This window comes from Alexandromys fortis, unplaced genomic scaffold (assembly GCF_014885135.2).
Source record: "Alexandromys fortis isolate MF-2015 unplaced genomic scaffold, M_Fortis_MF-2015_v1.1 scaffold_12, whole genome shotgun sequence".
NCBI lineage: Eukaryota > Metazoa > Chordata > Mammalia > Rodentia > Cricetidae > Alexandromys > Alexandromys fortis.
Genome location: NW_026067937.1, coordinates 19,823,520 through 19,850,997, shown reverse-complemented (window position 1 = coordinate 19,850,997; position 27,478 = coordinate 19,823,520). Strand labels below are relative to the sequence as shown.

At 51.7% G+C, this 27,478-nt stretch overlaps 1 protein-coding gene across 1 annotated transcript; it reads right to left on the bottom strand.

The window, feature by feature from the left end:
* Window positions 1-2,219: 2,219 nt before the first annotated feature.
* On the bottom strand, window positions 2,220-26,030 carry CUNH1orf198 (chromosome unknown C1orf198 homolog). The gene is made up of 4 exons (XM_050147016.1): window positions 25,643-26,030; window positions 13,929-13,979; window positions 5,437-5,961; window positions 2,220-4,830 (listed from the first exon to the last, which is right to left on the bottom strand). Exons 1-4 carry the CDS (start codon window positions 25,973-25,975, stop codon window positions 4,774-4,776), a joined length of 966 nt encoding a protein of 321 aa, XP_050002973.1. The 5' UTR covers window positions 25,976-26,030; the 3' UTR covers window positions 2,220-4,773.
* Window positions 26,031-27,478: the final 1,448 nt, after the last annotated feature.

Genomic DNA, 27,478 nt, shown 5'->3' with positions numbered 1-27,478 from the left:
AGAGTTGGCCTGCAGGGCCTGGGACACAAAGACCACAATCTCCCAGGAGCCCCTCCAGCCACCTGAGGGTCAGCTGAGGCTTCTCTACACTGTACCGGTCCCCTCCCTTTACTCTAGGGCTTCAAGGCACCCACACTTTCCTAGGAAGAGCCGGTAGGCTTGGGGGGACTTGAATGTGGAACCTGTATCCCTCTTTAGAGTCAACACTTGGGAAGCCAGGGGACAGAATGAACAGGCAACCCAGTTCAGGAAGCTGCAGCCGTGAAGGCATGCAGAAGACAGCGGGGCCTGAAGTGGTATCAGAGAGGCACAGGTGATATGACCAAGTAAGAGGGACAGGCAGGACGCTGGAGATGGAAGTGGGGGCTGTCTTATTCCATTTGAGGTGAGAGCTGTATTTTGTATTAATGAAAGCTTATTGAAAAGTGACATCTGGCTGGACATGGTGGTATATGCCTTTAATCTTAGCACTTGGGAGGCAGAAGCAGGCCTGAGTTCAAGGCCACTCTGATATACAGAGTGAGTTCCAGGACAGCTGGGGCTACAGAAATTCTGTCTTAAAAAAAAAAAAAAGTGACATTTGAAATTTTCCTACCTACACTTGGCAATTTCTCACTCTGAGTCAACAAACTGGATCTGACTAATTAACCAAGCTAGACACTGAATTTCCTCCACCCCCAAACAAAAACTCACCTCAACTGTACTCACTTATCACTTAGCGTGTGGAGGAGTTCCACGTTTGCCCTGCGGTCACTGCACCATGAACCTGTCTTTGGAAAGTCTTTCTGGAGCCCTATGATCCCTCTGGAAGGTCACAATGACAGAGAGGGGCATTTTGCCTTCTACATTGAAGGGTACATTTATTCCTCTTACGGTAAGGGAGAATGGACATGATCACGTTGCTAATGGTTTGTTTACTGAGTTAACACCGAGTGTCACCATGGGAGGAAAGCAAGGGTCACTGGCTGTGGGAGTATGTAAACCCAGCTGCAGAGACAAAAATGGGGACCAAGTGGAGGAGACACAAAGCCAGAAGCACCAGCACATGAACCTTGGAGACACTGCCACCTGACCAGGGTGAAACTAAACATTGTTGTAACAGTTACTACCTTTGTTCACCCCTGAAAAGCCTGCTGGCTGGAGTTTTTAGTGTTGGTGCAATGACTTCTTGGATCTCTGGCTCTCTGAATAAAACTTGACTTCAAGATCCATTCCTGCCTCTGCCCACTGGCATTTGTGGCAAGGAGGGGCATGAATTCTAATGTTTGGGTTACTTCTCCAGGACAGCCTTCTGTCTGCTGGGGCAGGTGTACCTGGGCCACTACGTCCACTAGCTGCACAGGGGATGGTGTAGACTCCGCTGGGCTGTCTCCCACTGGTGTGAATCTTTATTGTATGTGGTCATGGAGCCATCACCTCCAGGCGTGATATGACTATTGATGCCCCAGAGCAGAGTTGCTGGCCTGCGGGAGACCATAGCCCACAGGAAACTCGAATATGGTAGGATTCAGATGAGGCCATAGCAAAGAGGCAAACTGAGGTTCTAGTGGCCACTCCCTCCTGGTCTTGGAGGGGTCACTAGGATATATAGGAGGGAGAGGTTGACTTGGGGACTCTTCAGTGGTGGACCTGCAAGATAAGCCACCATGCTGAGGAAGGAACCTCTTGGTTGTAGGGACCACTTTGGTAAGTAATTGGATGATCTTCTCTTTGGTCTATTAGTGACCTATCTGATGGAGGAAGGACATTGGTTAATTATAATAAAGAAACTGCCTTGGCCCATTTTATTGGTTAGAACATAGGTGGGTGGAGTAAACAGAGAGAATGCTGGGAGAAAGAAGCTGAGTCAGGAGTCGCCATGGTTTTCCCACTCCAGACAGATGCAGGTTAAGATCCTCCCTGGTAAGCCACCTCGTGGGCTACACAGAATATTAGAAATGGGTTAGAACAATATGTAAGAGCTAACCAATAAGAGGCTGGAACTAATGGGTCGGGCAGTGTTTAAAAGAATACAGTTTCCGTGTAATTATTTCTGGGCATAAGCTAGCCATGAGGGCGGCCGGGTGCCGGGGACGCAGCCCCTGCCGCTCCTAATGCAACACCTATCGAGGGTGAGCAGATATTTCTCAACATCTTCCTAGAAAACACAATTTGGCATTAAATTCCTGCCACCCTGCTGAGCTTCCTGAACAAAGCAGAAAATGAAACAGACCCAACTCTCATTTTTAAAATGGCTTTATTAAAGGCTAGTAGTATAAAATAGAACAAAGTTACAAGTTGTCATTAAGAATCTGCCATTTTGAAAATATGTATCAAAGGAGAGGGCGGTGTAAAGAATAGAAGGCCACTCCTGGCCCTGGCATGAGGGATGCACCTGGCCAGGAGGCCCGGGGACTCAGGGACAACCCAAACAGGCAGAGTCTAGGTTTCTGAGAGCTTTTGTCAAATATGGCTACCAAGAGCAAGACACAGAGCCCTGGAGCTGCCTCCCAGGCGTTGAGCCTGGGTGTGTGGTGGTGATCAAAATCATACACAGGCGTGAGAGGAAGAACTGCTTTAGAGGGAAGTGATGGGTGTGTACCATCCTGACGGCGGAGGAAGAGAAGGTGGAAAATACCTGGTTAATCTCCTGGCCACTGTCACATAGTCCCTGGGGGAGACCAAGAAGCCAGCTTGGTCTGCCCAGGCACAAGGACAATGCCCAGGTCAGGTGGGTCCTTTAGGATCCCTCCTGGACCCCCTATCTGGGACTTCCCACCTGTTCTGTTTGTTTGCTTTTTTGCTTTTGGCTTTTCAAGACAGGGTTTCTCTGTGTAGCTTTGGAGCCTGTCCTAACACTCACTCTGTAGACCAGGCTGGCCTCGAACTCATAGAGATCCACCTGCTTCTGCCTCCCAAGTGCTGGGATTAAAGGTGTGCAGCACCACCACCGCCCAGCTTCCCAACTGCTCTCGGGAGGCCTCCTTGAGAAACACCATTGTGCCTACACGCAGCCTTCTCTGTGTTTTCACTAGAGAAGCTAGAAGGGAATCAGGAGAACGTGGGAAGAAGGGAAAATGTCTGCACAGAGAGAGAAGAGACATGTCACGCTGGTCAAGGGCCTTCCTGCTGTGCCCTTGCCATGGACCATAGACCTACACGGAAGGAGAACGTGCACAGACGTGAAATCAACCACAGCACTGGGGAGGGAGGCAGGGAGGCACATGGTAGCCATGCTGGACCCCCTAAAGAGCCAGGGCCAGCGTGGGCTTGCGAGTTATTTCCGTCCTCGTTGTGCCCGACGCCGTTCTCCTCTTCTGCCATCACTGCTCTACCACAGTGCGGGATGATAACTGGTCAAAAGCCACCAGAGGAAGGCAAAGCCACACCCTAGGGACCAAGGGAGGCTCAGGACAGAAACTAATTGGCAGGTATCGCATCAATATTGGCTAAGTACAGCTTTGGCATGTTTTCCCAGGGGAAAAGACAAGGGTGGGACAGTTGCTGTGTGCGCTCTGCCTTGGTAAGCAGGGTCTAACAGATATTCCAGGAGCTAGTTCAGAAAGTCCTGTGATGTGGGCATTAAGGTCACACCTTTCAGTACTGAAACCAGGTGCTCGGAGGAGGGGGCTCATTGAGATTAAGGCTTCAGGTGAAGAGAACGGAGTGATGGCAAAGGGTAGACCGTGCCACCCAGAGCTCACAGATCTGCCTGGCGCCTCCTGCAGTGGTCCAGGGGCCGTGGCAGGGCAGCGGGGAGGACAGGGAGCAGATCTGGGTGAGGCTCATGTTCCTCACCCAGCCTTGCTGCTGTGAGCTCTCAAGGCTGCAAGGGGAAGTTTCTGGAACCATCAGGAAGGCCTCTTTCATTTGAAGGTGGTCAGGTCTTGGGGAGAGGCCTTCACAATACAGCTGACCAAACCGGTGTAAAGAACAGCCAAGCCTTCCAATCTCATGCTGGAAGGTTCTAACACAGTGAATCAGAAGCGCCCTGCTCTCCAGCACCGCTGCCACGGCCCTGACTGCTGGAGAGGACAGGACTGGGACACTGGCAGGACACTTACAGCATCTTCAGAAGAAAATCCACAGACCAAGGAAGCTGCTGCAGCCACATACAAAACAGCGAGACGCTGATAAAAAAAAACCTGCCAGCAGGCAGGGGCTTTCAAACAACCAGAGCTCCGAGTAAGTCACCAGGCAGCTTAGCGGGCATCTGCCACCACCTGCCAGCAGTCTGTTTCCTAGAAGCAGGGGTGGGGAAGGGCACAGAATGCCAGATGTGGTTCAGCAAAGGGAGGGTTCCAGGTGAGCCCATTTTTAAGGATGAATTTTCCACAGCGACAGTCAACAGCCCAGCTCCACCCAGGGAGCCCCCAGTGAAAAGGAATGGGGAGGGCGCAAAGAGATGGTCGCCTGCACGGCCCTTGGTGACTTGGTCCGAGAACCTCCTTGGTGGAAGAAGTGGGGTGGAGTCCGGGACAGAAGTTTTATTTACAAGGCTTACTGGATTCTTGTCTTTAAAAATCCCAAGTGTAAAACTTGTTATCAAATCCTTGAAAATAGCATATTTGGTTTTACCAAAAAGAGAAAGGAAGGAAGGAAGGAAGAGAGAGAGAGAGAGAGAGAGAGAGAGAGAGAGAGAGAGAGAAGGAAAACCTGGCAACATTTCCTAGTTCCTGAAAGACTAAGAAAAGGGCAAAGGAAACAGGAAAATACACAGGCAGAGCTGCCTTCTCCTCCGAACACCACGTGGGCCACACGGGGGCTCTTGGCTGTGTGTCCGGGTAGCACCGTCTACCAGTTGTCCAGAAAATCAAAGCCCGTCTTTAGGAGGGTGTTACTTGAGCCGATCTGCAGAGGGACAAAGGTGAAGAATAAGACGTGGGCCTCCGTCCCGGCCACAGACAACCTAAATACAGCACTCCTTTTAAAATGGCCCAGAGGAAAGCAGCTGCTGCCTCAGGGGCACCTGACCTCAATTTACCTCAGTGCGAGGGACCAGAAAGCTGCACAAAACCCAGCGCAAGTGACACTCCTGCAACACCAGCATACAAAGAGCAGAGGAAAGTAACCTAGTTCTCCCCGGCACCCTCCTGCTCCTGACAGCATTATAAAGTGAACAGATACATCCGCTCGTGTGTGTGTGTGTGTCTGCGTGTGTGTGTGTCTGCGTGTGTGTGTGTCTCTGCCTGTGTGTGGTCTACCCTTGGCCAGGAATTTGCCAAGTGGGCTAGGCTGTCTGGCCAACAAGCCCAAGGTTACACCTGTCTCCAACTCCAATCTAAGTGTTTGGGATTATAAACCCAGATATTTTTTAACATGGGCTCTGGAAATTGAACTCAGTGGAGAAGACCACCATGGGGTCATTGGTGGCTGTCCCGTCCTGTGAGCCCTCCTTGGATATCTGTGAAAGAATGTGCCCCCCACTTCTGATGTGGACTTGGCACCACCACCCACCTGCGCAAACACAGGCTCTGAGAACAGAGCATCGTCTTCGTCGTCCTGCTGGGCAGTGGAAGGTGGCGGCTTCTCTGGGGACTCAGTGGGGGTAGCCTTGGGCAGCAAGCTGGCAGGGGCTTGCACAGGCTGGGGCACCTCTTGTGCTGTGCTTACACTGGAGAGAGTTTGCTGTTCTTGGGGCAGAGCCTTGACCTCCCTGTCTTTTGTGATGGGTTCCTGGCGGTAGCAAGCGGGCATGACTTTTTCTCCCTTCTCCATGGACTTGATCTGGCTGGGTGTCAGAGATTGGAACTCGGCCTCAGGCCCCTCCCTAGAGCGTTCAGCGTTGATCTTCCAGAAAGACGCTTCCTCCTCTTTCCTCGAAGGCCCTAGAGCATCCAGGCTAGAGGATCTGCTGTTCTGGGCAGGCTTGGCAGCCTGTGTGCCCTGAGGAGCCTTGGCCAGGGGCCTGGGATCACTGGTCACGGTGGCTGTGCTGGGCTCCTGGATGGATAAGGAGGAGATGCTGAACTCCATCTGACTCTGTGGGGAGACATAAAGGAAGAAACACATGAGAGCCTCAGAAGCCCTTGGGACATACAGCTGGCTCACACACTCCCTCAGATCTGTGCAGACACTGTACCGACATAAGCTGAGAGCTGTCTGGTGGTCCCAAGTGACGATTTTCATGGCAGTCCTTACTGCCTACCTGAAACACATCAGGAGCCATGAGGCCAAGCCCTGTCACAGTGCACCCTAGCAGCTCTAAGACCAGAATCACAGCAACAATCAAGGGTCCCTGTTGACTATGAGAGCACATGGCAGGGCCCAGCATGGTTCTGACTTCAGGAGGGGTTGCTACAGGCAGGTGAGGAAGGCCGAGTGGGTCCTCAGGGCATCAGAGTCCTCAGAGAGAAGGGAAGCTACGCAAACCCAGTCCATACCCTGTGTCACCACATGCAGACTAACCACTTTCCTGAACCACATCTGTAACCACGGTGACCTCTAAAACTCTGCCACTGAGCAGTCCTGACAGAAATCACTGCCAGGAACTCCAAGCCTTCCATCAAAGGGGAGCTAACTGCAGGCCAGGTCATCCCCACTCTGCAGAACTCAGCATTCTCGATCTCAAAATCGACCCTGAAAATTTCAATTCCCCATCACTTCTACCACTTTCTTACAAAAATAAAATAGCAAATGATATTACAGAAAGCTGGGAAAGTAGAGAAAACTCAGAAAATCAGGCATAACCCCTCCCCCATAACTATTTTTGTGCCACATTTTCATATATGTTAGCTGTGATCTTGTCAGGTCTGCAGGGTGGGATGTCGCTTCTTCAATGCACTGTGAGCATCTGTCAGCTCTTTCTTGATCGTCACAACCTCTTCTCTCTCTCGCTCTCTCTCTCTCTCTCTCTCTCTCTCTGTGTTTGTGTATGTAGTGTGTACACACATATGCAATGGGTGCATGAACATGTGTAGCGGTCAGATGGCCCTCAGGGACCAGTGTTGTATAGTAAACTCCACTGAGATAAATTCCATCTTGAAAGGACTCTCCTCAAGACTCAGAAAGTAAACACCTCAATGGCTTTAAGAAGCATGGATCTGATCAAATTCACAAGGCTCCTGCCTCCCAAACATACATAAGCAGTGAGGAGCTACTGAGAGATCAACTGAGCTCCCTGGAAGAAATGTCCTCCAATCTTGAGCTGCCCTTGGGCTATGCAGTACACTTCCGTTTCCAGCTTTGGTGAGCTTCCTCCTATGCTGGGATGCACTTTGGGGATGCAGCTGTCTTTAAGTTATTATTGCACCTGTAAGTGACCCCCCTCCATGCTCTTGTAAGTCATGCTCAACAAAACACACTCGTTCACCAAGTTGGACTTTGGTGGTATCCCTACCTTGTCTGCTTTTGGTTTCCTGTCTAGGGTGAGCAGACATTTGTTCATGTGTCCCCAAGAATAATGCTATACAATGGCATCCACTTTGTTCTTTGATACAGAGTCGCTCTCACCGGTCAGAAACTCAGAGGCTAAGCTGGCTGGCCGGCAAGCCCCAGAACCAGTCTGAACCTGCCCGTGCACTGTGCAGAGGTGGTGTCTTGGAGTGTTCCATGGATTGACATGCAGTTCTGCAAACCATCAATCCATCGGGTCCCTATCCATAAGCAGGAATCTTAGAAACGGAACACAGCCCTTCTTCCGAATGAGCCCCAGGCTCAGGGCAGTATACCACACATTCCCTGGACGGGAAGCCAGCAGCTAGCTGCCCTTGGCCTAGAGAAGAAGAACACAAGTCTAAACCAAGAGCCTAGGCAGCCTGAAAATACAGCTTCCCTAAGAAACAGCCGTCCCCACTTCGGCTCTGCAAGGAACCATGGATCCAGTGTGGTGGGTTTATAGGAGGCCAGGCTGCCATACTGAAGTTTGTGTGTGACCTCTGGAGAACTCAGCAGGTCAAGGGGAGGAGCATAAGTTCCAGCCTGGGCTTTTATACACTGTCACCAGCAACCCCTCAAGGAAGAATAAAGAGAAGGGAAGAGGATGGAGGTACAGGGGTACAGAGTGATTGGTTTCCCTGGGCTACTAGCCTACTAGGAGACCCTGCAGTTGAAATCCCAGGATTTCAACTCCAAGGCCTGGCTGAAGGGCTAACATACAATGTCATGGAAAAAGCAGTTGGTTTTTTGTGTGTGTGTGTGTGTGAGACAGGGTGTCACATAGTCCGAGGCAGCTTCAATCTCTATGTTACTGAGGCTGCCCTTGAATTCCTGATCCCCCTGCCTCTACCTCCTGAGTGATGAGATTATAGGAATGTGGCTCCTCATCGCTCTCAGGATCATTTCTAGGTCCAGCATTCTGAACACTGCCTATTTCCAAATTCCCTAGTAGGACACAAAGACACTTGGTACAAACAGACATAATCGTTTCCTTAAGTAAGCAAACTGCTAAAAATAACTTGGAAATGCCAAGTCTCAGAGAAGGGTTGGCTGTGGTCTGGAAACCGTAGAATAAGGCATACAGAACCAGTTTGTTTTGTTTTGTTTTGTTTTTTTGATTTTTTTGGTGGCGGGTAGGGGAGGCTTCATCGCTCTGGTGGGGTCTTTGCTTAGAAGACTGTGAATCGCAAAGCCAGAGATGTGTGGGTGGTCAGATACTGAGGAGGGAAGCCCAGTTTGGGATCCAAGGTTGTGTGACTGCAGGAGCTGATGGCCACTCCCATCCACTCAAGGGTAACCAGATGCTCTGCAGCTTCCCAGTGGGAGGTGACATCAACTTAGAAGGAGCTTACCTACCTGTTTGGGGTCTTGGGAGACAAACACAAGAAAACACAGCACCATTTTATCCAGCACTGGGGAGGCAGAAGTTGATGAATCTCTGGGAATTTGAAGCCAGCCTGGTTTAAACACTTGCAAGTAACAATGCACGGACTAAAGGACTGTGACTCACCGTGTCACACAACAGCTTCCTGGGGTGGGGGTGGGGGATGCTGCAAAGATAGAGGGCGGATGGGAAAGGGAGGGAGATGAACATGATTGAGATGCATCATGTGAAATCCACGGAGAATCAATAAAAAGTTACATTTGAAAAAAGAAAAGAAATTACCAGGTCAACAAGCCACAGCAACACCTTGTACCAAAAAACAAACAAGAGAAGGGAGTGGAGGGAGAGGAAGAGGAGGAGGAGGAAAGGGAGAGAAGGCAGCAGCTCCTAACCTATCTGCCTCTTCCCCAATGTTTTCTTGATCCTTAACTTTGCACATAAAGTGTGACCGGTTTCCTCTCACAACTCAGCCTCCTCCTCCTTGTTGGTGAAAAACTTCTCACTGCCCCATAAGAGAAGGTTGTGAACCAAGACATCCAAGCACTATCTGGTAGCTGGGAGGGGAGGAGACCTTCTTCCCTGTCCCCATCTATATTGGCTCAGCTGAAGAACCAAAGAATGGGCTCAAGGAGGCCATGTGAAACTGCAGTACCACTGTCCCTCAGGGGGCAGTGACCCCGAGTAAGTCCCATTCTGCATGCTTCCCTCCAGGTGTGCTAGGAATCAGCACTTCTTACAGCTGTCTCTCAAGACTACTGATACAACCAGATAAATCCAGGCTCACAGGAGGTGAAGAGGGCAGAGCTTTGGCAGTCCCAGGACCCCTAGACCCTGTGAAAGCTTCTGGAACAGGGCAGTGGCTAGACAACAGAACCCACAGGGAGCATCACAGCTTCAGCCCTGGGAGCCAGAGGGGGTGCTCCGAGGAACACCCACAGTGCAGCTCTCTATGCCAGGTTCAGTCTGCCATAGGTCCGACCTAGAAAAAACAGGAACCAAATCTCCAGGGCCCAGAGCAAGGTAAGAGAGAGTCCAGGACCTGTTGGGAAGCCACCAGTGACACTATGACCACCTGTCCCTCGGTCCCAGGACAGAAGTCAGCTGACTTGGGAAGATCAGTCCACAAGTTTTAATTGACTGGGCATGTACTGCGTGCCTGGCACGGAAGCCTTTCCCACAAGTGACATGAAGGAGCAGAATCACTGCCCCTTTTTCATTACAGAAGAGCCAGTCCGGCAGCTCACCCAACTTTTCCAGAGACTGCACTGGCTTCAGAGGCCAGACCAGACCTCCACCTGGGGCCCATACATGCCAAGGTGGAAAACAGAAAGACTGTTGATGCCGGCAACAAGGCTTTCCAAACAGCCTGTCACTTTCAGGCCTGGGCAGGAGGTCACGGCAGCCTTCTCTCAATGCCCAGGCTGCTGAGCCAGCACTGCAGAAGGAAACTGCATCAAAGGTAACAGGAAGGGGCAGCAGCCACTAGATCACGGCTATGGCACGGTAGATCACGGCTATGGCATGGGCTGCAGGTAGAAAGGGCCAGGGCTCAGCTGAGCGTCTTCTGTGATCCTGGAGGCATGGACACAAAAGAGGAAGGCAAGGGTCTCCTCAGCTCACAGCAGCACTCCCTTGCCCTCTGTGCCCTGGGCTCCTGACTTCTCTACAATCCAGTCCGTCGGCAGAGCGGGGCATCGGTCAGCCCATGTGGGGAACAGGGCTCAGCTGGCCACATCCATTCTAAAAACAGCAAGACCACAACAGAGCCCAGTGTCTGTTTTTATGCCTCGCTCACTGGAGAGGAATGTGTGATATTCAGCAAAGGGGGGTACATGCCGCGGAAAAGGACTGTTTGGCTTGGCAGCAGCTGGCAAAGCTAAACTACCGAGGCAAAGGCCACGCACACATGGTCAGAAAGAATCGGAAGAACATCTCCATTAGGCCACCAAATGCTTAACATGGGTTCTTCCTCCTGCCCTCCAAGAGACAAAGGGAAGGAACCTGAACAACTCTAAGAATCACAAAATTAGGGGTCATCTTATAGGGATGAGCCAGCACGGACGGGCAGCTTGGAACACCCACCTCACATCCTGAGGAATGGGTCCAGACCTGGAGCTAAATCACACATGCCCCTTGTTCAGAAGCCCTGAGGTGGGCATCTACTCATCCTTCAGTCAAGCTCCAGGGCAGCAAAGACCCAGTGTCACCGTGATACCCAAAAAGTGGCAGGCAGGGGATAGCCAAGGCTCAGGAGTTAATGGTAAGGGACACATGAGTCTTAGCCCTCAGGTCTTGTCCTGTGACAGGGACACAGACATCCATGCCTCCCTAAGACCATAATGTGGAAGATGAACAGTAAAGCGGGGGGGCACAACTTAGGCAGAAGACTTCCCTGTTCATCTCCTGCCTGGATGATCAGAGATGTAGGCACGTGCTCAGCATAGTTCTCACGATGGTTGGGACAGAAACGGGATTTACACAGCAGCTGGAGTGTGGGGGCGGGGTCTTCAAGAGAAGGTGGGTGGAATCCAGCCAGGACACTGTGGTAAGGGAGGACAGTTAGTGGAAAGCAGTGAGGGGCTGGGGGCTTCTGGGAGACCCGTAGGAGCCTGGTCCCGGGGGCAGCATTGCGGCCACCGCACTAAAGGAGCTGTACACTACTCCACACTCAGGGAAAACATCGAAGTTTTCAGAAGGGGAGTGAGGACAGCCCAGAGGGATAGAGAGAGGGAAGAAAGGGAGGAGAGAAGACAGCCATTAAGTAGGGAAAGAGGCCTTCCTAAGATGCACTGGCCCAGGCACTGCAGGGGTTACGCTGTGATGGGATTGGGTTCAGCCTATAGGGCCATGCCCCTCAGAAACCAACTAACATTAAATTAAGGAGGTGCACGCAAGACCATGGCTTAGAAGAGGCCCCTCAATCTTCCATGGGCAGTGACATCTCTGAACCACAGCCAGCAGGCACTCCGCTCTCTAGCCAGATGGTGATGTGACCTGCTCACCTACGGCAGGAACGGGAGGAGGAATTCAGGTGTGTGCCTGAGTTGTGGGGAAGGACCTGGTCTGGAGGATGGAAGGGGTGCTAGCGTGTATACAGGGAGTGTGTGCCCACAGGGGTGTTTTGTCCTCCTGAGAAAGGTCTGGAAGGCCCCCTGCTCTGTCTGAACAGTTCACCAGGCCTGGACATCATGATCTAACTCCTCTTAGCCTCCTTTGGACCTGAAATAGGCGGCTGCACATTAGTAGAGACAGGCAGACAGAAGCCAGACAGCTCGGAGGGAGAGGGACCTTGGGGACGGGTCCCAAGGGCCTAGCCTCCCCATACACTCTCCAACTTGTCTGCAGCCCACACAGACTGGGAATGCAAGGAATCTTCTCCATTCCTTCCTCCCTCCTAGTCTGAGGCCTTCTGGGTGCTGGGTTTTTCTTCTGGAAACATGGGAGCCTGAGAGAGGAATGCAACAGTCCCATGGGCATCCCCCCCCCCCCCCCGCTTGCCTGCCAAACTGATAGATGAGTGGAAGAGATTGCCGTGGTGACCATATCCCTGCGGGGATGTATGGGGTAGGATAGTGGAGGGGTGCTGGGAGTCACTGTCGGAAGTGGAGGGATGTGTCTTGCATGGTGGAAAATTGGGATGTGTTCATTAGCTTGATCCAATTATCCCTAATACCAAAACAACTTGGGCTCTGTGTACACACGCAAGTGTGTAAGAGAATGATGGTATGGGAGGTGGACAATGAGGCACAGCCATGTGAGGGCACCAACTGCCACGGAGCTGCACGCTCAAACTGAAGAGACAGCTCAGCAGTTAGGAGGGTGGACGGTTCTTTCGGAAATTCTGTCCCCAGCAGCCACGTCTGACAGCTCACAACCACATGTAACTCCAGCTCCTTGAGGTCCAACGCCTTCTTCTGGCCTCTGGGCAGCTGCACACATGTGGCATACATACATATACACATACTTTTTTTCTTGGGGGCTGGAGAGATGGCCCAGTGGTTAAGAGCATTGGCAGCTCTTCCAGAGGTCCCGAGTTCAATTCCCAGCAATCACACGGCGGCTCCCAGTCATCTATAAGGGGATCTTCTGGCACACAGATGTACACGCAGACAGATCACAGAGACATCAAATAAATAAACCTTGCAGAAGATGTTTTCTTAAGTGGTTAACCGGGGCTGGAGAGACACCAATGGTGAGCACAGAGACCGAAGGCTGATCCCCAGAGTTCATGTTTACAAAAAGAAAAACATGAAGCTGAACGGATGGCTCCAAGGTTAAGTACAAGGGCACCCCTCCTCAAAAGCTAAACTACTAAAATTTACATTATGTGAATTTTATCATAATTAATAAAAACTATAGGCCGGAGAAGAGGCCTCTCAAGGTCCCTTGGAACTCCACAGTGTTCCCCAGCCTTGAGCCTCCTTCTCCACAGGTCCCCTGGGTGCCAGGGTTAGCTGGGGCAAGGCCTATGATCAGAAGCAATAGGAAAGAGTGAAAGACTAAGAAACAAGGCTTTTAAAATATCTGTGCCCCAAAAGCCCACTCCACACACAGCTGTCTCCTCTGCAGCCCCATCCGCTTCAGAGACAATCGTGGCCTTTCACCTCTCCTTGGCCATATGACACTTGCTTCTTTGTAGTCTTGCTGCTTGCTGAGGTCCTTCTCCTGGACAACAGGGGAGATAGGGGCGTGCCCTGAAGTCTGGCTTGATGCTTGGGCAGTGATGACAACCAGTATATGAGTGAGTGGGAGACCAGGGCCCATTTTCCACGTGTGCACGTGTGTCTGCGTACGTGTACATGAACACAAACCAGCCACAGCCAGCTAACCTGGGGCTCTTAGCTATCTCAAAGGGCATCCGCCACTGAAGTGCCAAATACTGGAGGATAAAGAAGGAAGAAGGAGAAGTCCCCCGACAGGGCAGGCCTCACCCAAGATGGCTAGAACTCATGGGTCCTGGGGATATCATGGGACATAGTGGGACTGACAAGCCCACACACAGGTTCAGTTCCCCAAGTCCCCCTCCCCCAACACACACACACTTTGTCCTACCAACATGGGCTGTCAACTGCAGCCCAGCATTAAGGACCACACAAAGCCCTTTGCACCCATCAAATGTTGAAAGAAAATGTACAGGTCCTCATATTTTCAAAGGGGACAAAATACATCTAAATTTTATTCAACTTACCCTTGTTTCCCAGGAAAATGGGGCCGAGTGCTCATCTTGCCAAGTTATGTCCTAAAATAAAAATTCAAGAATAAGTCTGAGGCCCAAACTCCACCAACCCTATGCAGACATCCACCCAGAGCCACGAGGGAGACAGACAGACAGACAGACAGACACACACACACACACACACACACATGACAACTCGAGGACAAATGAAGGTCTCAGTACTTGACAAGACTTGCACTGGGAACTCCTGCAGCCCAGGCTGCTTGCTGGTCCTCTCCTGCCAAACAGGCATCTTAGTGAGCACCAATAAGGCCTCAACCCAAGACAGGAGCTTCAAGAAATGGGATGGTGCTATTATCCTCAGAAAACAGGGTGGAGTCTCAATCCGACCAGGGCAAACTATGATCTGGTGTGAGGACACAGCCTTCTGAACTTGCTTCCTTGCTTCTGTGAGGGACTCACACACCTTCCAGGCTTGCTGTGAGGTTGTAGCCTGGTATCTTGTGCAAAGAACACATTTGTGCCCCCCTCCCGGCCATGTGAAAAGCACTGGTAGCAGAGTCAAGGGACAAAGCGTCAAGGCGATACAAGTGTCTGATCGTAACACGGCTGATGCTGCTCCTGACTCGGCTCACACAGTGCAGCAGAAGACCTCTTCCGAGCACTCGCTGGACTCAGAGCCTAGGCTTGCAGGTCCTGTCTGTTAACTTGAAGAAAGGGCTGAGGCCTCCTCTTCACCCCCACAGGTACCTGTCTGTGCCTGACTGCTCTAAAACACAGGACAAAATTTTGCTGAGGTTATAGGTGTGTGCCACCATAGCTGGTTTATGTAGTGCAGGGGACTGAACTCAAGGCTTTATGCACAATAGCAAGCTTTGCCAACAGAGCTATGTCTGAAAGTCCTGACAAAATATGTGAACTGAGAGTGGCATTAATTCTATGTTCATCTCCCTCTGTCCCCAAACAACTCCTACGTGATTTGTATCACGCCATGGAGGACCCAATAAAGTATGTTCCTTGTCACCTAGCAGCCACGTGACCTGGCTCCACCCTCCACAACGAGAGCTGCTGAGCTTCAGATGCTGACAGAGCCCTGCCCCAGACCAGCCTCACCGATGGCAGGAACTCCTCAAGAATGCTCTCAAGCACAACAGCCATCCAGGCTGCAAGCCAGCTTTCCCTGGGCACACCCCTGCTGAGCTGGGAAGAAGCGGAAGCCCAGTTAAGAACTATAACAAAGGTGGCGGTGGCGGTGGTGGCTCTGGGCAGTTGACAGCCTAAGAATGAGGGGGATGCAGAAACTTCTTAAGGCACAAGAACACAATAAGCCCTTTCCATGCCCTGTCCCCAGAGCTGGAGAAACCCAGGTTCCAAAGTTATGAGATCAAGACCCCTGTGCAAGCTAGGTCCTCACACACTGCAACCCCCACACCTCACACATTCCTATTCCCAAATCACCCCAATGTGGGAAGTGAGACACTGGTTCTTCTGGGATGGAGGCCCAAAGAGTAAAGCTGCCATTTCGGATAGAAAGTCCCTTGCACTGGGGGATGAGCAGCTGGTGGCTGCACACTAAGGGCTACCCTCTCGGTGGTTGCCGAACTAGGGGCTGCAAGTTTATGCTCAGGCCCTTTCCTCCAGTGGGTGTGCAAGAACTGCACACTAACACCCGAGAAATCCCGTTCCTGTGAATACACGTTATGCCAAGCCCACATCACAAGGCATACACCCCCAGACCTGGGTAGGCTGCAGCAGTAACGTGGGGCCAGGCATTAAGAAAGCCCAAAGGCCCCTCAGCTGTGCAGCTAATACAGTCTTCCCAGACTGCCGCTGGTCCTGCACAGAGGTAATACAACCTTGGCAACACCTGTTGGGGATCTTGGCTCAGAACTGACTTGCACTGCTTCTTAAGAAACATCTCTGTATGTGCATGTGTGTGTCTATGTGTGGATATGCACACATGAGTGCAAGTACCTGTGGAGACCAGAAGAGGGTGTCAGACTGGCCTGGAGATGGAGTCACAGATGGTTGTGAGCCACTGTACATGGGTGCTAGGAATCAAACTCAGGTCCTGAGCAAGAGCAGCAAGTGCTCTTAACCACTAGGCCACCTCTCTGGCCCACTTGGGCTATTTTGCACTGCACAGTCGTCAGGCAAAACTTCTAAAAATGAGAACGGGGTCACTGCATTCTGCTCTGGAATTTCAGCTAAATCCCAGTTACTTCCAAAGTCTAAATTCTGCCCCTCCAAACATGGCCATGTCTATCTGGAGGAATGTTGAGTCACCGCCTGGGAGCGACAGCTGCAGCAGGGGCCTGTCCTCATCTCTGTGGCCACTGGAGAAGGAGACAGGGAGCCTCTGAAATTCTAGGCTCTTGGGACACTATGTGTTCCTCTCGGAGGCAGTAAGGCAGACAGCCTTCACGGGGAAGTGGAGCAGGTCAGTGGAACAGATACTGCTTATTCTAGCGGTGACCAGGAGAGGTGAAGGGCGTTGCCTGGCTAATGCCTTTTTTCCCTGAGGCCACCAGCCGTGTTACTGGACAGAGAGGAAGGATGTAGGGATCCCAAGGGTGGGTGGGAGCTAGACCCACTCCTGTGTACCCTGGCCTGACTTCTGATTTCTGTAAAGTCGGTCTCTCTGAATCTCCAAAGTAAGTCAGAGGCTCCCGGCTGAGAGAGCGGGGCTCCAGGAAGCAAAAGTCAGGGCCCAGGGCTCGGTGGGTCGGAGCCCCAGGGTTGCTGCCCACACTTCCTGGAATTCCATGGGGGGTGGGGAGTCACAGGCAGGGAGAGGTCACTGAGATTTCCCCTTAACTTAGTGTCAACAATCTTTTGTTTGCTTCAGCAAGAAGCTTAACCAAGAGGCAGATTCCTTGGATTTCTGCAATTCTGAGCTCATAAAAAATAATAAAGCACTTAGCAAAAATAAATCTGCCAAACAAAAATGTGACGGGAGCTCTGCTGTCAGCAGGCAGTGGCTGTGTCGCCAGCCAGAGACTGTGCTGGCATCGGCGCAGGCTTCCAGCACAACGGCAGCAGGATCTCAAAGTGGCAGTCCCTGCTCCCGCACAGAGACACACTCACCTACACAGACAAACTCACACTCAAAGGCACACTCCCATACAAGCATATCCTCACATACAGATACATTCCTACACATAGACACACTCCCACACATAGATGCACTGACACACAGACATATACCATAGATGCACTCACATACAGACATACACACATAGATACACTCATTCACAGATATACACACAATACACATAGTCAGCTACTTAGATACTGGCACATAGATACATCTGCATGCAGATAGATACACAGACACACTCATACAAACACTCACAAGCACAGACACACAGACATATATACACAAACACACAGAGACACATTCTTGCAAATATAGACACACGCGCACGCACAGCATTTCCCCTTTTTCTTCTGCTTTCACAATAACCAGGAGGCAACCAAAACATAGCCAGGTGCAGGCCTGCAGTGGGACTGTGCACTCCTACTCAGGGACTGCTGGAGAGCCCTCTGCCTGCCACCCAGGCACCCAGATCAGACAGCAGGACAACACAGGTGGCCTTCACTCAGGCCAACCATCACCCTCCGCGTCAGAATCCTATCTGAAAGAGACACAGGCACGGGAAGTTTGGCTGGGCCACTGTGGAGCACGGCGTGAAAGTATGTATACCACACATCACCAAATCAGAACAGAAGCCACAAGAGACACAGCTAAGAGGACACAGAGCGCGGAAAATCACAGAAAACCATGGAAAGAAGCAAGCAGTAGCAGGTACACACAACAGTGGGGCTGCTGGTCCTCACAAGGGCTCCAGACAGAGGCACCAAAACCAGCTACCATCTCAGGTGCATCTGCTGTCTGTTAAATGCTGATCCCACTCACTGTCTCTAAAGGAAAGCGGCGTCACTACGTGTAGATGTAGAGAGGTAGATTTTTCACATTATGCTAAACACAACAACAAAAATATTGTTTTTATGGCCCCATCTACACGCAACACTGGAGTATGGAAAATCATAGCGACAGAAAACAGAAGCTGCCAGAAGCTGGAGGTGGGGTGGGGGGAACGACAGTCATTGTTAACCTGCACTGTCTTACAGCTTAAAGGATGCAAACAACACAGCAGCTGGGCAGGACAGGATGGTTTAGCACGACAATACGAATTTAATCCCCCAGAACCAACTCCACAAAGCTTCTTATGGACATAAACACTGGCGCAAATACTCACACACATACATCCTGTATACACACAAAAATAATAACTTAAAAACAAACAAAACGGGCTGGAGAGATAGTTCAGTGGTTAAGAGCATTGCCTGCTCTTCCAAAGGTCCTGAGTTCAATTCCCAGCAACCACATGGTGGCTCACAACCATCTGTAATAAGGTCTGGTGCCCTCTTCTGGCCTGCAAGCATACACACAGATAGACTATTGAATACATAATAAATATTTAAAAAACAAACAAACAAACAAAACACGGCTGGGGCCAGGCTTGATGGTGCACGCCATTAATCCTAGCACTTAGGAAGCAGAGGCAGGTGGATCTGGTCAGTTCGAGGTCATCTTGATTTACATAACGAGTTCCAAGCCAGCTGAAACCACTACAAAGTGCAACCCTACCTCAAAAACCAAAACCAACCAAACACGGCTAGGTACAGCAGAGCATGCCTGTCATCCCGACACTCAGGACACGAAGGCAGGAGGACGGTGACTTCCATACTAGCCTGGGCCCCATGACAAGACTGTGCCAAGAATAAATAACTAAATAATCTGGACCTGGAAGGCAGGAATGCTGCACACTCTTGGAGTGTGTGGAATGACATTGCACACTCAGATGTGGCTGAAATGGGGTCGGGGATGGAGCTCAGCTGGTGGAGTGTTCCCTGGAACTTCCAAAAGCTGTTTGTTTCACGTCAAGCACTTTGATCTTCAGCACAGTGCAGACAGGGTGTGACAGTGGGGCAACTTTGGGGGGGGGGAGAGAGAGAAGCTGGAGGGTCAGAAGTTCAAGGCCTTCCTCAGCTATGTAGAGTTGGAGGGTATAATACAATATGCGAGATCCTGTCACTTAAAATAAAAAAGGCTATTAACATAAGATGGGTAAGGTTCACATTCGTAATCCCAGTGCTCAGGAATTAGGGGCAGGAGGATCAGAAGTGCAAAACCATCCTCAGCTACAGAGCGAGTTCAAGGATTGCCTGGGAATCGTGAGACACTATCTTTTTTAGTTTTTGAGACAGGGTGAGTCTCTTTAGCCTTGGTTGTCCTGGAACTTGCTCTGTAGACCAGGCTGGCCTTAAACTCACAGAGATCCGCCTGCCTCTGCCTCCTGAGTGCTGGGATTAAAGGCATGTGCCACCACAGCCCAGGCAGAGACCCTGTCTTAAAAAAGAAAAAGAACTTGCAGTGGCAAGTTGTGAGTTATGTTTATTGCATAGCAATAAGAAGGTCTTGGGAAGACAAGGAGGAAGTGAAGATGCTAATTACTAGCAGGGAGCTGCCAACCTGGCAGATTGCAGTCCGAGATTCCAACTCTCCTGGGGAAAAGATCAGAGATAGTGTGGCCAGGTGTGTAAAAGCCACCTTGTATGCAAAGACCCTCTACAAACACTGCGCAACCTCCTATGGGCTCATTCTACACATCCCTCTAAGGTAGTTCCAGGGCAAATGAGTGGCCTCCTAGCCCTGCAAGAGAATCTTTGTTCTTGGTGGCATTTGAAGATTACACACTGACCACTACAAAGTGTGTTCCATCACAGTGTTCTAGAACTACAGTCCCTACTGCCTGTCAGCAGTGCACACCCTGACCACAAAGCAGACACACCTCTGCAAAGGCTGCCTGGTTTCCAAGAGTGGGAACCCCAACTACTAAGTCCCAGAAATAGGGCTGGTTTCCTTGGTGACTCGGAAGCAGCGTCTGCAGTTACAAGGTGCCTTGGGGACCACAAATGGTCACTATATCTCTAAAGCCCAGGATCAGGGGCGTTCCCAGGGGACAAGCCATGACTTTGCGGCTCAGGCTAAGAAATACTGTCAGCCAGAGAAAGCAAGATCTGACAGCAGGGCCTGTGGAAAGGAACAGAAAGTCCCCTGTTTGACAGCAGTCACCCTTGGGTTGGCGCTGGGTGGCCTGAACACGCAAAGACACCCAAGCCTGTCTCATGACTCAACAGTAGGATACTAAGGACAGCTCACAGCTCCTTCAATTAAGAACACCTGCTCCTCTTCTAGAGGCCTGGGTTCAATCCCAGCATCCCCATATTGGCTCACAAGCACTTGTTGCTCAAGTTCTAGGGAGTCCAACACCCTTCCCAAGAGTCTGGGCATGAGGGTGCACAGACACACATGCAAGAAAATCATCCATACACATACGAACAAAATAAAAACTAAAAGAAAAAACCATTAAAAAATAAACAAACAGGAACAAGGGCCAGTGAGACAGCTCGGTGAGTAGAGGTACACTTGCCAGACTAGCCCGGCCAACCCGAGTTCAATCCCCAGAACCCACACACAGGCAGAAGGAAAGCAATGACTCCAAAGTTGTCCTCTGACCTCCACCCATGTACTGTGGCACACACATCATCCTCCTGTATATGAGCGAACTTGCTTGGATAGACACACACACTACAATACATTAATTAAACACACAGGAATGAGGCTGGGGATGTAAGAGACTCAATGGTAGAGGGTTTGCTTGGCATACACAAGACCCTGAGTTTAATCTCCAGCATCATAAATAAGTAATTAAATAAATGAACAAGGGAATGAAGTGATCATTCTCTGATGTCCACAGTGGTAAACCACAGCAAGCCCAGCAGGTGGCACAGGCCAATAACCCCAGCTACTTGGGAGGCAGAGACAAGAGGATTCTAAAAGTTCAAGGCCTGCCTTGAGTCCGAGTCAACCTGGGCAGCCTAGCAAGACCCTGTCTCAGACTAAAAGGGTAGAAAAAGAAAGTGCTGGGTCATTCATAGCCTGGTGGTAGAGCCCTTGCAGGGAGCCCTGGGTTCACCGTGTACAGAACAAATAAAAAGGATGGGGCTTGAAAAGAGCCATTAAAATACTGCCTTTTCAAAAAACAACTGCCTGTTCGTAGCAACTGGGCACATACTTACAGAAGAGGCGCTGGTCTTAGGCTAGCGGTCTTGTTATCTCTGCTGAAATGAGGGTCCATAACAGGGTGTTCAGAGCTGCGGTTCCAAAGACAGAACGCCCGGGTGACTTAGCGTGTGACAAATTCCCACTAGGGTCACAAGGTCAGAATCACGGGCATGGGCAGGGCTAGGGGTTATCTCTCGTGGTGATTAGAACGGAGAACAGACTGGGAGGAGGGGAGATCAAGGGACCAGCAGGAATGTAGCCATCTTTCTTATTATCTTTGAGAAGTGGCTATATTCTTCCAGCACCATGGGAACCTCCTCCTTGGGGTGACTCCTGTCAATTTAAAAATGACTCCAAGACCGCCCTTGTGCCTCCTGTCCTCCCGGAAAGAATGACACAAACTGGTCCTCTCGTCTCTGCAAAACCAGTTTCCAGGCTGCCGCTGGGTCACCTCCCATGGAAGCCAGCAATGGAGGCGCCCAGGAGGGAAGCCACATTTGCTGGTTCAGCTCCGGGCACCAGGCCAAGTGCTATCAGGCTGGGGAACCATCAATCAGCAAGGGGAACGGGAGGGACAGGCCTAAGCCTCCCTCACAGCCTGCGGCATCTGGATAATTCTCAGTGCTAGCATGGCCGCCCAGCACAGGGTCCGGGCAGAGGGACTCAAGAGGCCAAATGTACCCTGTCTTCATTTCTAATATACACGTGGATATGCCAGCCAGGAGGGAATGGTGACTCACACACTCCACCTTCCTGTAAACCAAGTCCAAAATCCCGAGAAATCAACTCCCAAGTTACTCTCCCCACCCGCCAAAATGCTAAGAGCTGGGACCAGAACTCAACTGGGAGCCTGTTCGCTGCACACGCAAGAGGACCTCGTTTATTCCCAGAACACTGGTAAAACACAGGGCACGGTAGCACACACTTATAATCCCAGAGCTGGGGAGGTAGAGACAGAATCCCCGGGGCTTGCTGGCCTAGTTGAACAGGCGAACCATCAGCTAGACAGAAATTCTGTCTCAAAAAACAGGTGGACAGCTCCACCCTAGATTTGGCCTCCGCACGAGGACACACACACAGGGTCAGGGTGAGGGAGATTAAAAAAAAAAAAAAAGGTGCTTTTTAGGTAGAAGAGGAAGAAAACCCCTCTCATGTCCCAGACCCAGAAGTCAAGCACCGGGCCAAACTCACACCCAACAAAAAGGAGAATTCCAAAAGGATCTGGGGGGAGGGGGGGGTTCCTGAACACAGAAGGTAAGAGCACTAGAAAGGCCTCTGGTCTACAGGATGTGTGCGGTGGAGGCAGCTGTCGCCGAAGCTGCAGGCAAAGTTCAGAGCTGACTGGCTCCAGGGTCTTAAAAATCCAGTCTCTTGAATTCAGGTCAAAGAGTGTGGGGCTAGCTGAGCCTCTCCATCCCTCCTGCCTGGATCCACCATGGAGAGAGGTGGTAGAGGAGGCAGATGCCACAGGAGCGCCCAGCACCCCTACAAGAATCTGTCTGGAACTAAGAACATAGCAGCTCCTGGAACCCCGGAACTCACCAATGTGCTTGGCCCTGCTGGGTGTGGCTAGGAGTTGGGGTTGGGGTCAGGAAACAGATGCAACCAATTCCTGAATATTCAGGGTTCTGGGTTTGTTGGATTGTTCCCAGTGACAACAGCAGAGTAAACAGGTGGTCCCTTCTCAATCAGAAACCTTTCACCTCTCAAAGAAAGCCTTTCCCAGAACTTTGGCGGAAAGAACAAACCTTCCAGAAAAGAGAGAGCTGGCAGCCTAATGAAAGCACCCATCGGAAAGCCTTAGTGTTCTCAGGAAAACTCGCAGGCCAAGGGAACATCCCTGGGGCCTCGCCTACTCCAAACCACAGATTCCACATTACACTTCACCCAGCCAGAGGGGCACCCTGTGCTGACATGGCTGGACTTGAACCTGGGACCTGGGGCTCCAAGCCCTCCTCTTTGCTGCTGTAGAACATTGGTGAAGGAATTAAGGCAACACTGGAGTCGGGACAGGAGGCTGGCAGCCTTGAACAAAACCAAGTTCTCTGCCTATCTCCCCTGAGATCCATCCACAAAGCCGTGATTTTAGCGGAGCTATGAAGGCTAATAGGGATTGGTGGGGGTGGCGGGGCTCAGCCAGGGTGCCTCTAGTTTCTATGACAGCCTAGAAAAATACTTGCTCAGTTGATTCCCAAAGTAGTTAAAATATTGACAGTCCCGTCTTTGTTTCAACATTAAGGCAGAAACCACAGTCTCTACAGGGGACCAGGTTAAATTAGCAAAGCAAGAGGGGATGTAAGTTCTGCCCAGTCATCCAGCTTTATATGGAGATCAGGGTAAATACGCGCGCGCGCGCGCACACACACACACACACACACACACACACCAAGGTCTCACATTCCTGCCCCTGCCCTATGTACACAGGTAAAGGAGCCCCTACCACATCCAGAGTCACCAAGACCTATGGTCACTAGTCTGTAATTAGTTCCTGGGAGACATAAAAATGAGTAGATGATACAAAAAATAATGATGGCAGTTTAAAAAAATGACTAGAAGGTGTTACCATGAGGGGCACAATTACCATCACTGGCAACAGAGGCCACGCACGACCTAAGGAAACAGGCAGCATCCTGTAGGGCAGTAAGTAGAAAGGGCTCGGGAGCCCTGGTTTGTTTGGGGTTTTTTTTCTCTCAAATTTGGGGTCACCTATTTGGGTATCAAAACACCTAGCTGGGAGTCACCCCATTGTATCCCCACCTGTCAGCCCCGTGGTCAGACACTAGTCCTACATGAGACCACTGACTGACTTCAACGTGACGCCAACCTCTCACTGAGTAGTGGAATTTACGTCCCCTGTGCTGTTAAACCTCACACGACTGCAAGAAAAAGAAACATCCACCCTGGCTGACGTCCTACAGACCCTGGCCTAGCACTCAAGGCTGCTTGTCCCTCTGCCCAAGTGGCATAGCTCGGGGACTTTGAAGGTGTGTGTGTATCCTGCCCATTTGCACTGCAGAGATTCAGCCTGGGCGCTACTGAAGGGCACGTGGAGATCTAGCTCAGCACAATGTTCATTTGGCACAAACGTTGGTATGAGTGTAGGCCAGAGATCAACATTAGGTGTTGCCCCTCGAGACGCTGTCAACCTTGTCTTTGGGGACAGGACCTCTCGTTAATCTGGAACTTGACAAATAGGGTAGGCTGGCTGACCATTAATCCCCAGGGATCTGCCTGTCATCTACTTCCCAGCACAGGAATCACAAGTATGCACACCCCTCCGTGACTGCTAGAGATCCTCCCGTGCACGGCAAGTCTCCACTGAATCCATCTCCCCAGTCCCCATTTGCACTAAACCATACCAGTCTACAAAGGCAGAAACAGGGCAATCTGGCACCAGGTGGGCACATCTCTTGACCCTAGCTCCACCGTGGCTTGGCCTTTTGATAGGTTCAGGGCCAGTGACAACCCATCTCTGGCATTTGCTAAGCACTGACCGGACTGCTTCCTCTTAGATTTATTTACCTGAGACACTGCCAAAGAGGAACTGCTTGCCGGCTCATCACCCAGATCCAAACAAACTCTGTCCACGTCTTTATGGAGATGCATATTTTCACAATGAAATGTTTCGGCTCCAGGAATATATTTTAAGACTTATATTTTCATCTCCTACCACACCCTTGTTTTTCCTGGCAAGGCCCTCGGAGTTTCAAGTGGGATGGACGGAGAGCAGAAGGCAACGCTGGTAGACAGTTCTGCCCTCACAAGTCCCTGGCAGTAAAGATGGTTTGTGACCACAAGCGTTCTTTGTAGTAACAAACATCAATGAATACCTGGCCGGAAAAATCTCATTTTTGACTCTATCCCTTCCACGCGGCATAACCTTCCCCCCTCCACCCCTGGGAGGGGGCGATCCACAACTCTACTTGCCCCTCCTGGAAAACTGCTTCCACCCAAACGGACTTTCACAACTCTGGCTGCTACTGATTTTGTCCTTCACAACAAAGTTGAGTCTCTGAGGTCCAAGTACATACTCTCGTGGCACAAAAGGCTTCAGAGAAACCGTCCCCAAGTAAATAAAACACCAGGTTTCTGAGCAGCGCAGACTCCGGAGCCTTTGTGCCTAAGAGCAGGGTCAGGCTGGAGCAATTTCAGCAGTTTCTCTCCTCCCCCGGCGCCTAGAGCCCAGGCTTACAGGAGTTATCTCAACTTCTCCGGTGTTTGGGTGGGAACCGGGACTCACAAGTCACACCAAACACAACCTCCATTGTGGTCTCCTGAGGACACATCCCAGGGCGGCGGTGCCTGGCAGTCCCACCTCCCCCACTGAGGTCCGAACCCTTGCCGGCCCGAGGGCCTGGCGTTCGGGAACGGTTGACATTATTCCCGTTTCACACCCGGAAAACCGAGGTTCTAAGTCGACAACTCATCAAGGGCCAGGCTGCTAAGAGGCATAGCCTCATCAGCGCCCAGGTTCGCGTTATCTCCTCACGACCGTCTCTACTTTGTGTGTAAAGGTCCCTTCTCCCGGAGAAGTCTGAATTCCCCCTCGCCGCCCACTCCGCCCTGAGCGGCCCAGTCCCGCCGCACCCACCTCGTCGCCGAAGCGCACCAGCTTCTGACCCGTGGGCCCGCGCAGGCCAGGGAAGCGCGCCGGGTCCCCCAGGTCCCCCGCGTCGGCAGCCGGCGGGGAGCGCGGCCCCACCAGGCAGCGGTCGATGATTTCGTCCTGCTGCGCGGGCGGCAGCCGCGCCCACTCGGGCCCGTACTTCTCCCTGATCTTCTCCTTGTCTTGCATGATCTTCCTAGCCATGGGGCTCAACGACGAGAAGTAGGTGAAGCGCTTCCGCTCCCGGTCGTCCAGCGGCCGGTTCCCGCTCATGACGGCCGAGCGCGAGGCCGCGATCGCCGCCGCCATCGACGCCATGCCCGGCCCGCGCGTCCCGGCCCGAGCGCCGCCTCCCGGGCCGCCCGCGCCCCGCCCCGGAGCTCCGCCCCCGTCTCCGCCCGGAGCTCCGTCCCTACCCCACCCGCTGCGCCTGCCTCCGCCCCTGCCTGAGCACCGCCCCAGACCTTCCCGGGACTCCCTTTCTCCGGGCTACCGCTTCCCCACCAGATACCGGTCCGGACCTCGAATCGTCCCGGAGCCCTGTAGCCACCTGAAGTCCCGCCTCCACTCGGAGGTCCATCCCCACCTGGAGTCCCGCCCCCATCCCGAGCCCCACTCCCCGAGCTCCTCTGCTCGCAGCCCTTCAATTTCCTCACAGTGGGGGCGCTTTCCCGGACCCCGAGGCCTCGCTGGGGCGGCTACTGTGTCTGTGATCCGTGCGCTGCAGTTGGAGATAGCTACTGGGGTTAATCCCAGGCAAAGACCGCCATGGCGCCACGTGGCACTGATGACAAAGGAAACTTCTTCCTGCACGTGCTCAATCATCCCGGCTCCTTTGCGCTCGCTCTTGCGCAGTGCATTTTCGGGTTTACCCCTTGTTTGCTAGACCATCTGCCACGCTGGGCTGGAGTCCAGGCGTGGGCACTGACCCACCACCCATTAATGAGGTGTCGGGTCCCTGTCCCTGGTAGTCTTCAAGAAAACTTCCGTCAAGCCTGGCATGGAGACACTGACTTGTAATGCCCGCACTGGGCAGGCCTAGGCAGGAGGACCATGGCAAACTCAAGGCTAACCTGGGTTATATAGCGAAACCCTGTCTTACTACCACCATCCCCACAAAAAGAAAGAAAGCCCCCTGCTAAAAGAGGCAGCGTGAGGGAAATGCCCCAAGCTCCAAAGGTCTTTCCCTTTTCTGCGGAGCTACACACAAAGCCCTCTTCTCCATGCCTGCAGAGATCTTGCTTTCTGTGATGCTTGCCCCACGAGATGAGGCAGTCACCCCCCCCCCACCCCTGCCCTCCATGTTAATTAGATCTCAGGACTGGGCTATGTCTTTAAACATCACTCAGAGTCCTAAGCATAATCAAAGAACTCTAGTCAGCAGACTCTGGTCAGTGTGAGGAACCTATAGCCCGTCAATTTAAGGGAGGGGCAAACCGAAAGTTTAAACTTCCAAAAATGGCCAAGCTAATCCTGGAATCTCAGAAATCACAGGAACTCCGGGAGGTTTGCTGTCTGCAAACAAAGTGAAGAGGATGGAAAATTTCCACGGGGAAGCAGAGGACGCGGATCCCCAAAGGGGTCAGGCTTGCTCGCCGTGCTAGTGTCTTTGCAGACCACAGAGTTACACAGGGCTGTGGAATGTTTGGGCCCCCACCCACTGTCTGATTTTCACCAGACTGTAACAGGTCCCAGGTAAGCATTATGTCCACTTCTGAAAAAGAGCTAAATACCCATAGTTGCCTCCAAAGTAGCCCATGCCTAACACTAAAGGCAAGTGCAGAAATAACTGGAAAGGCCTTGATCTAAGTGGAATGTCAC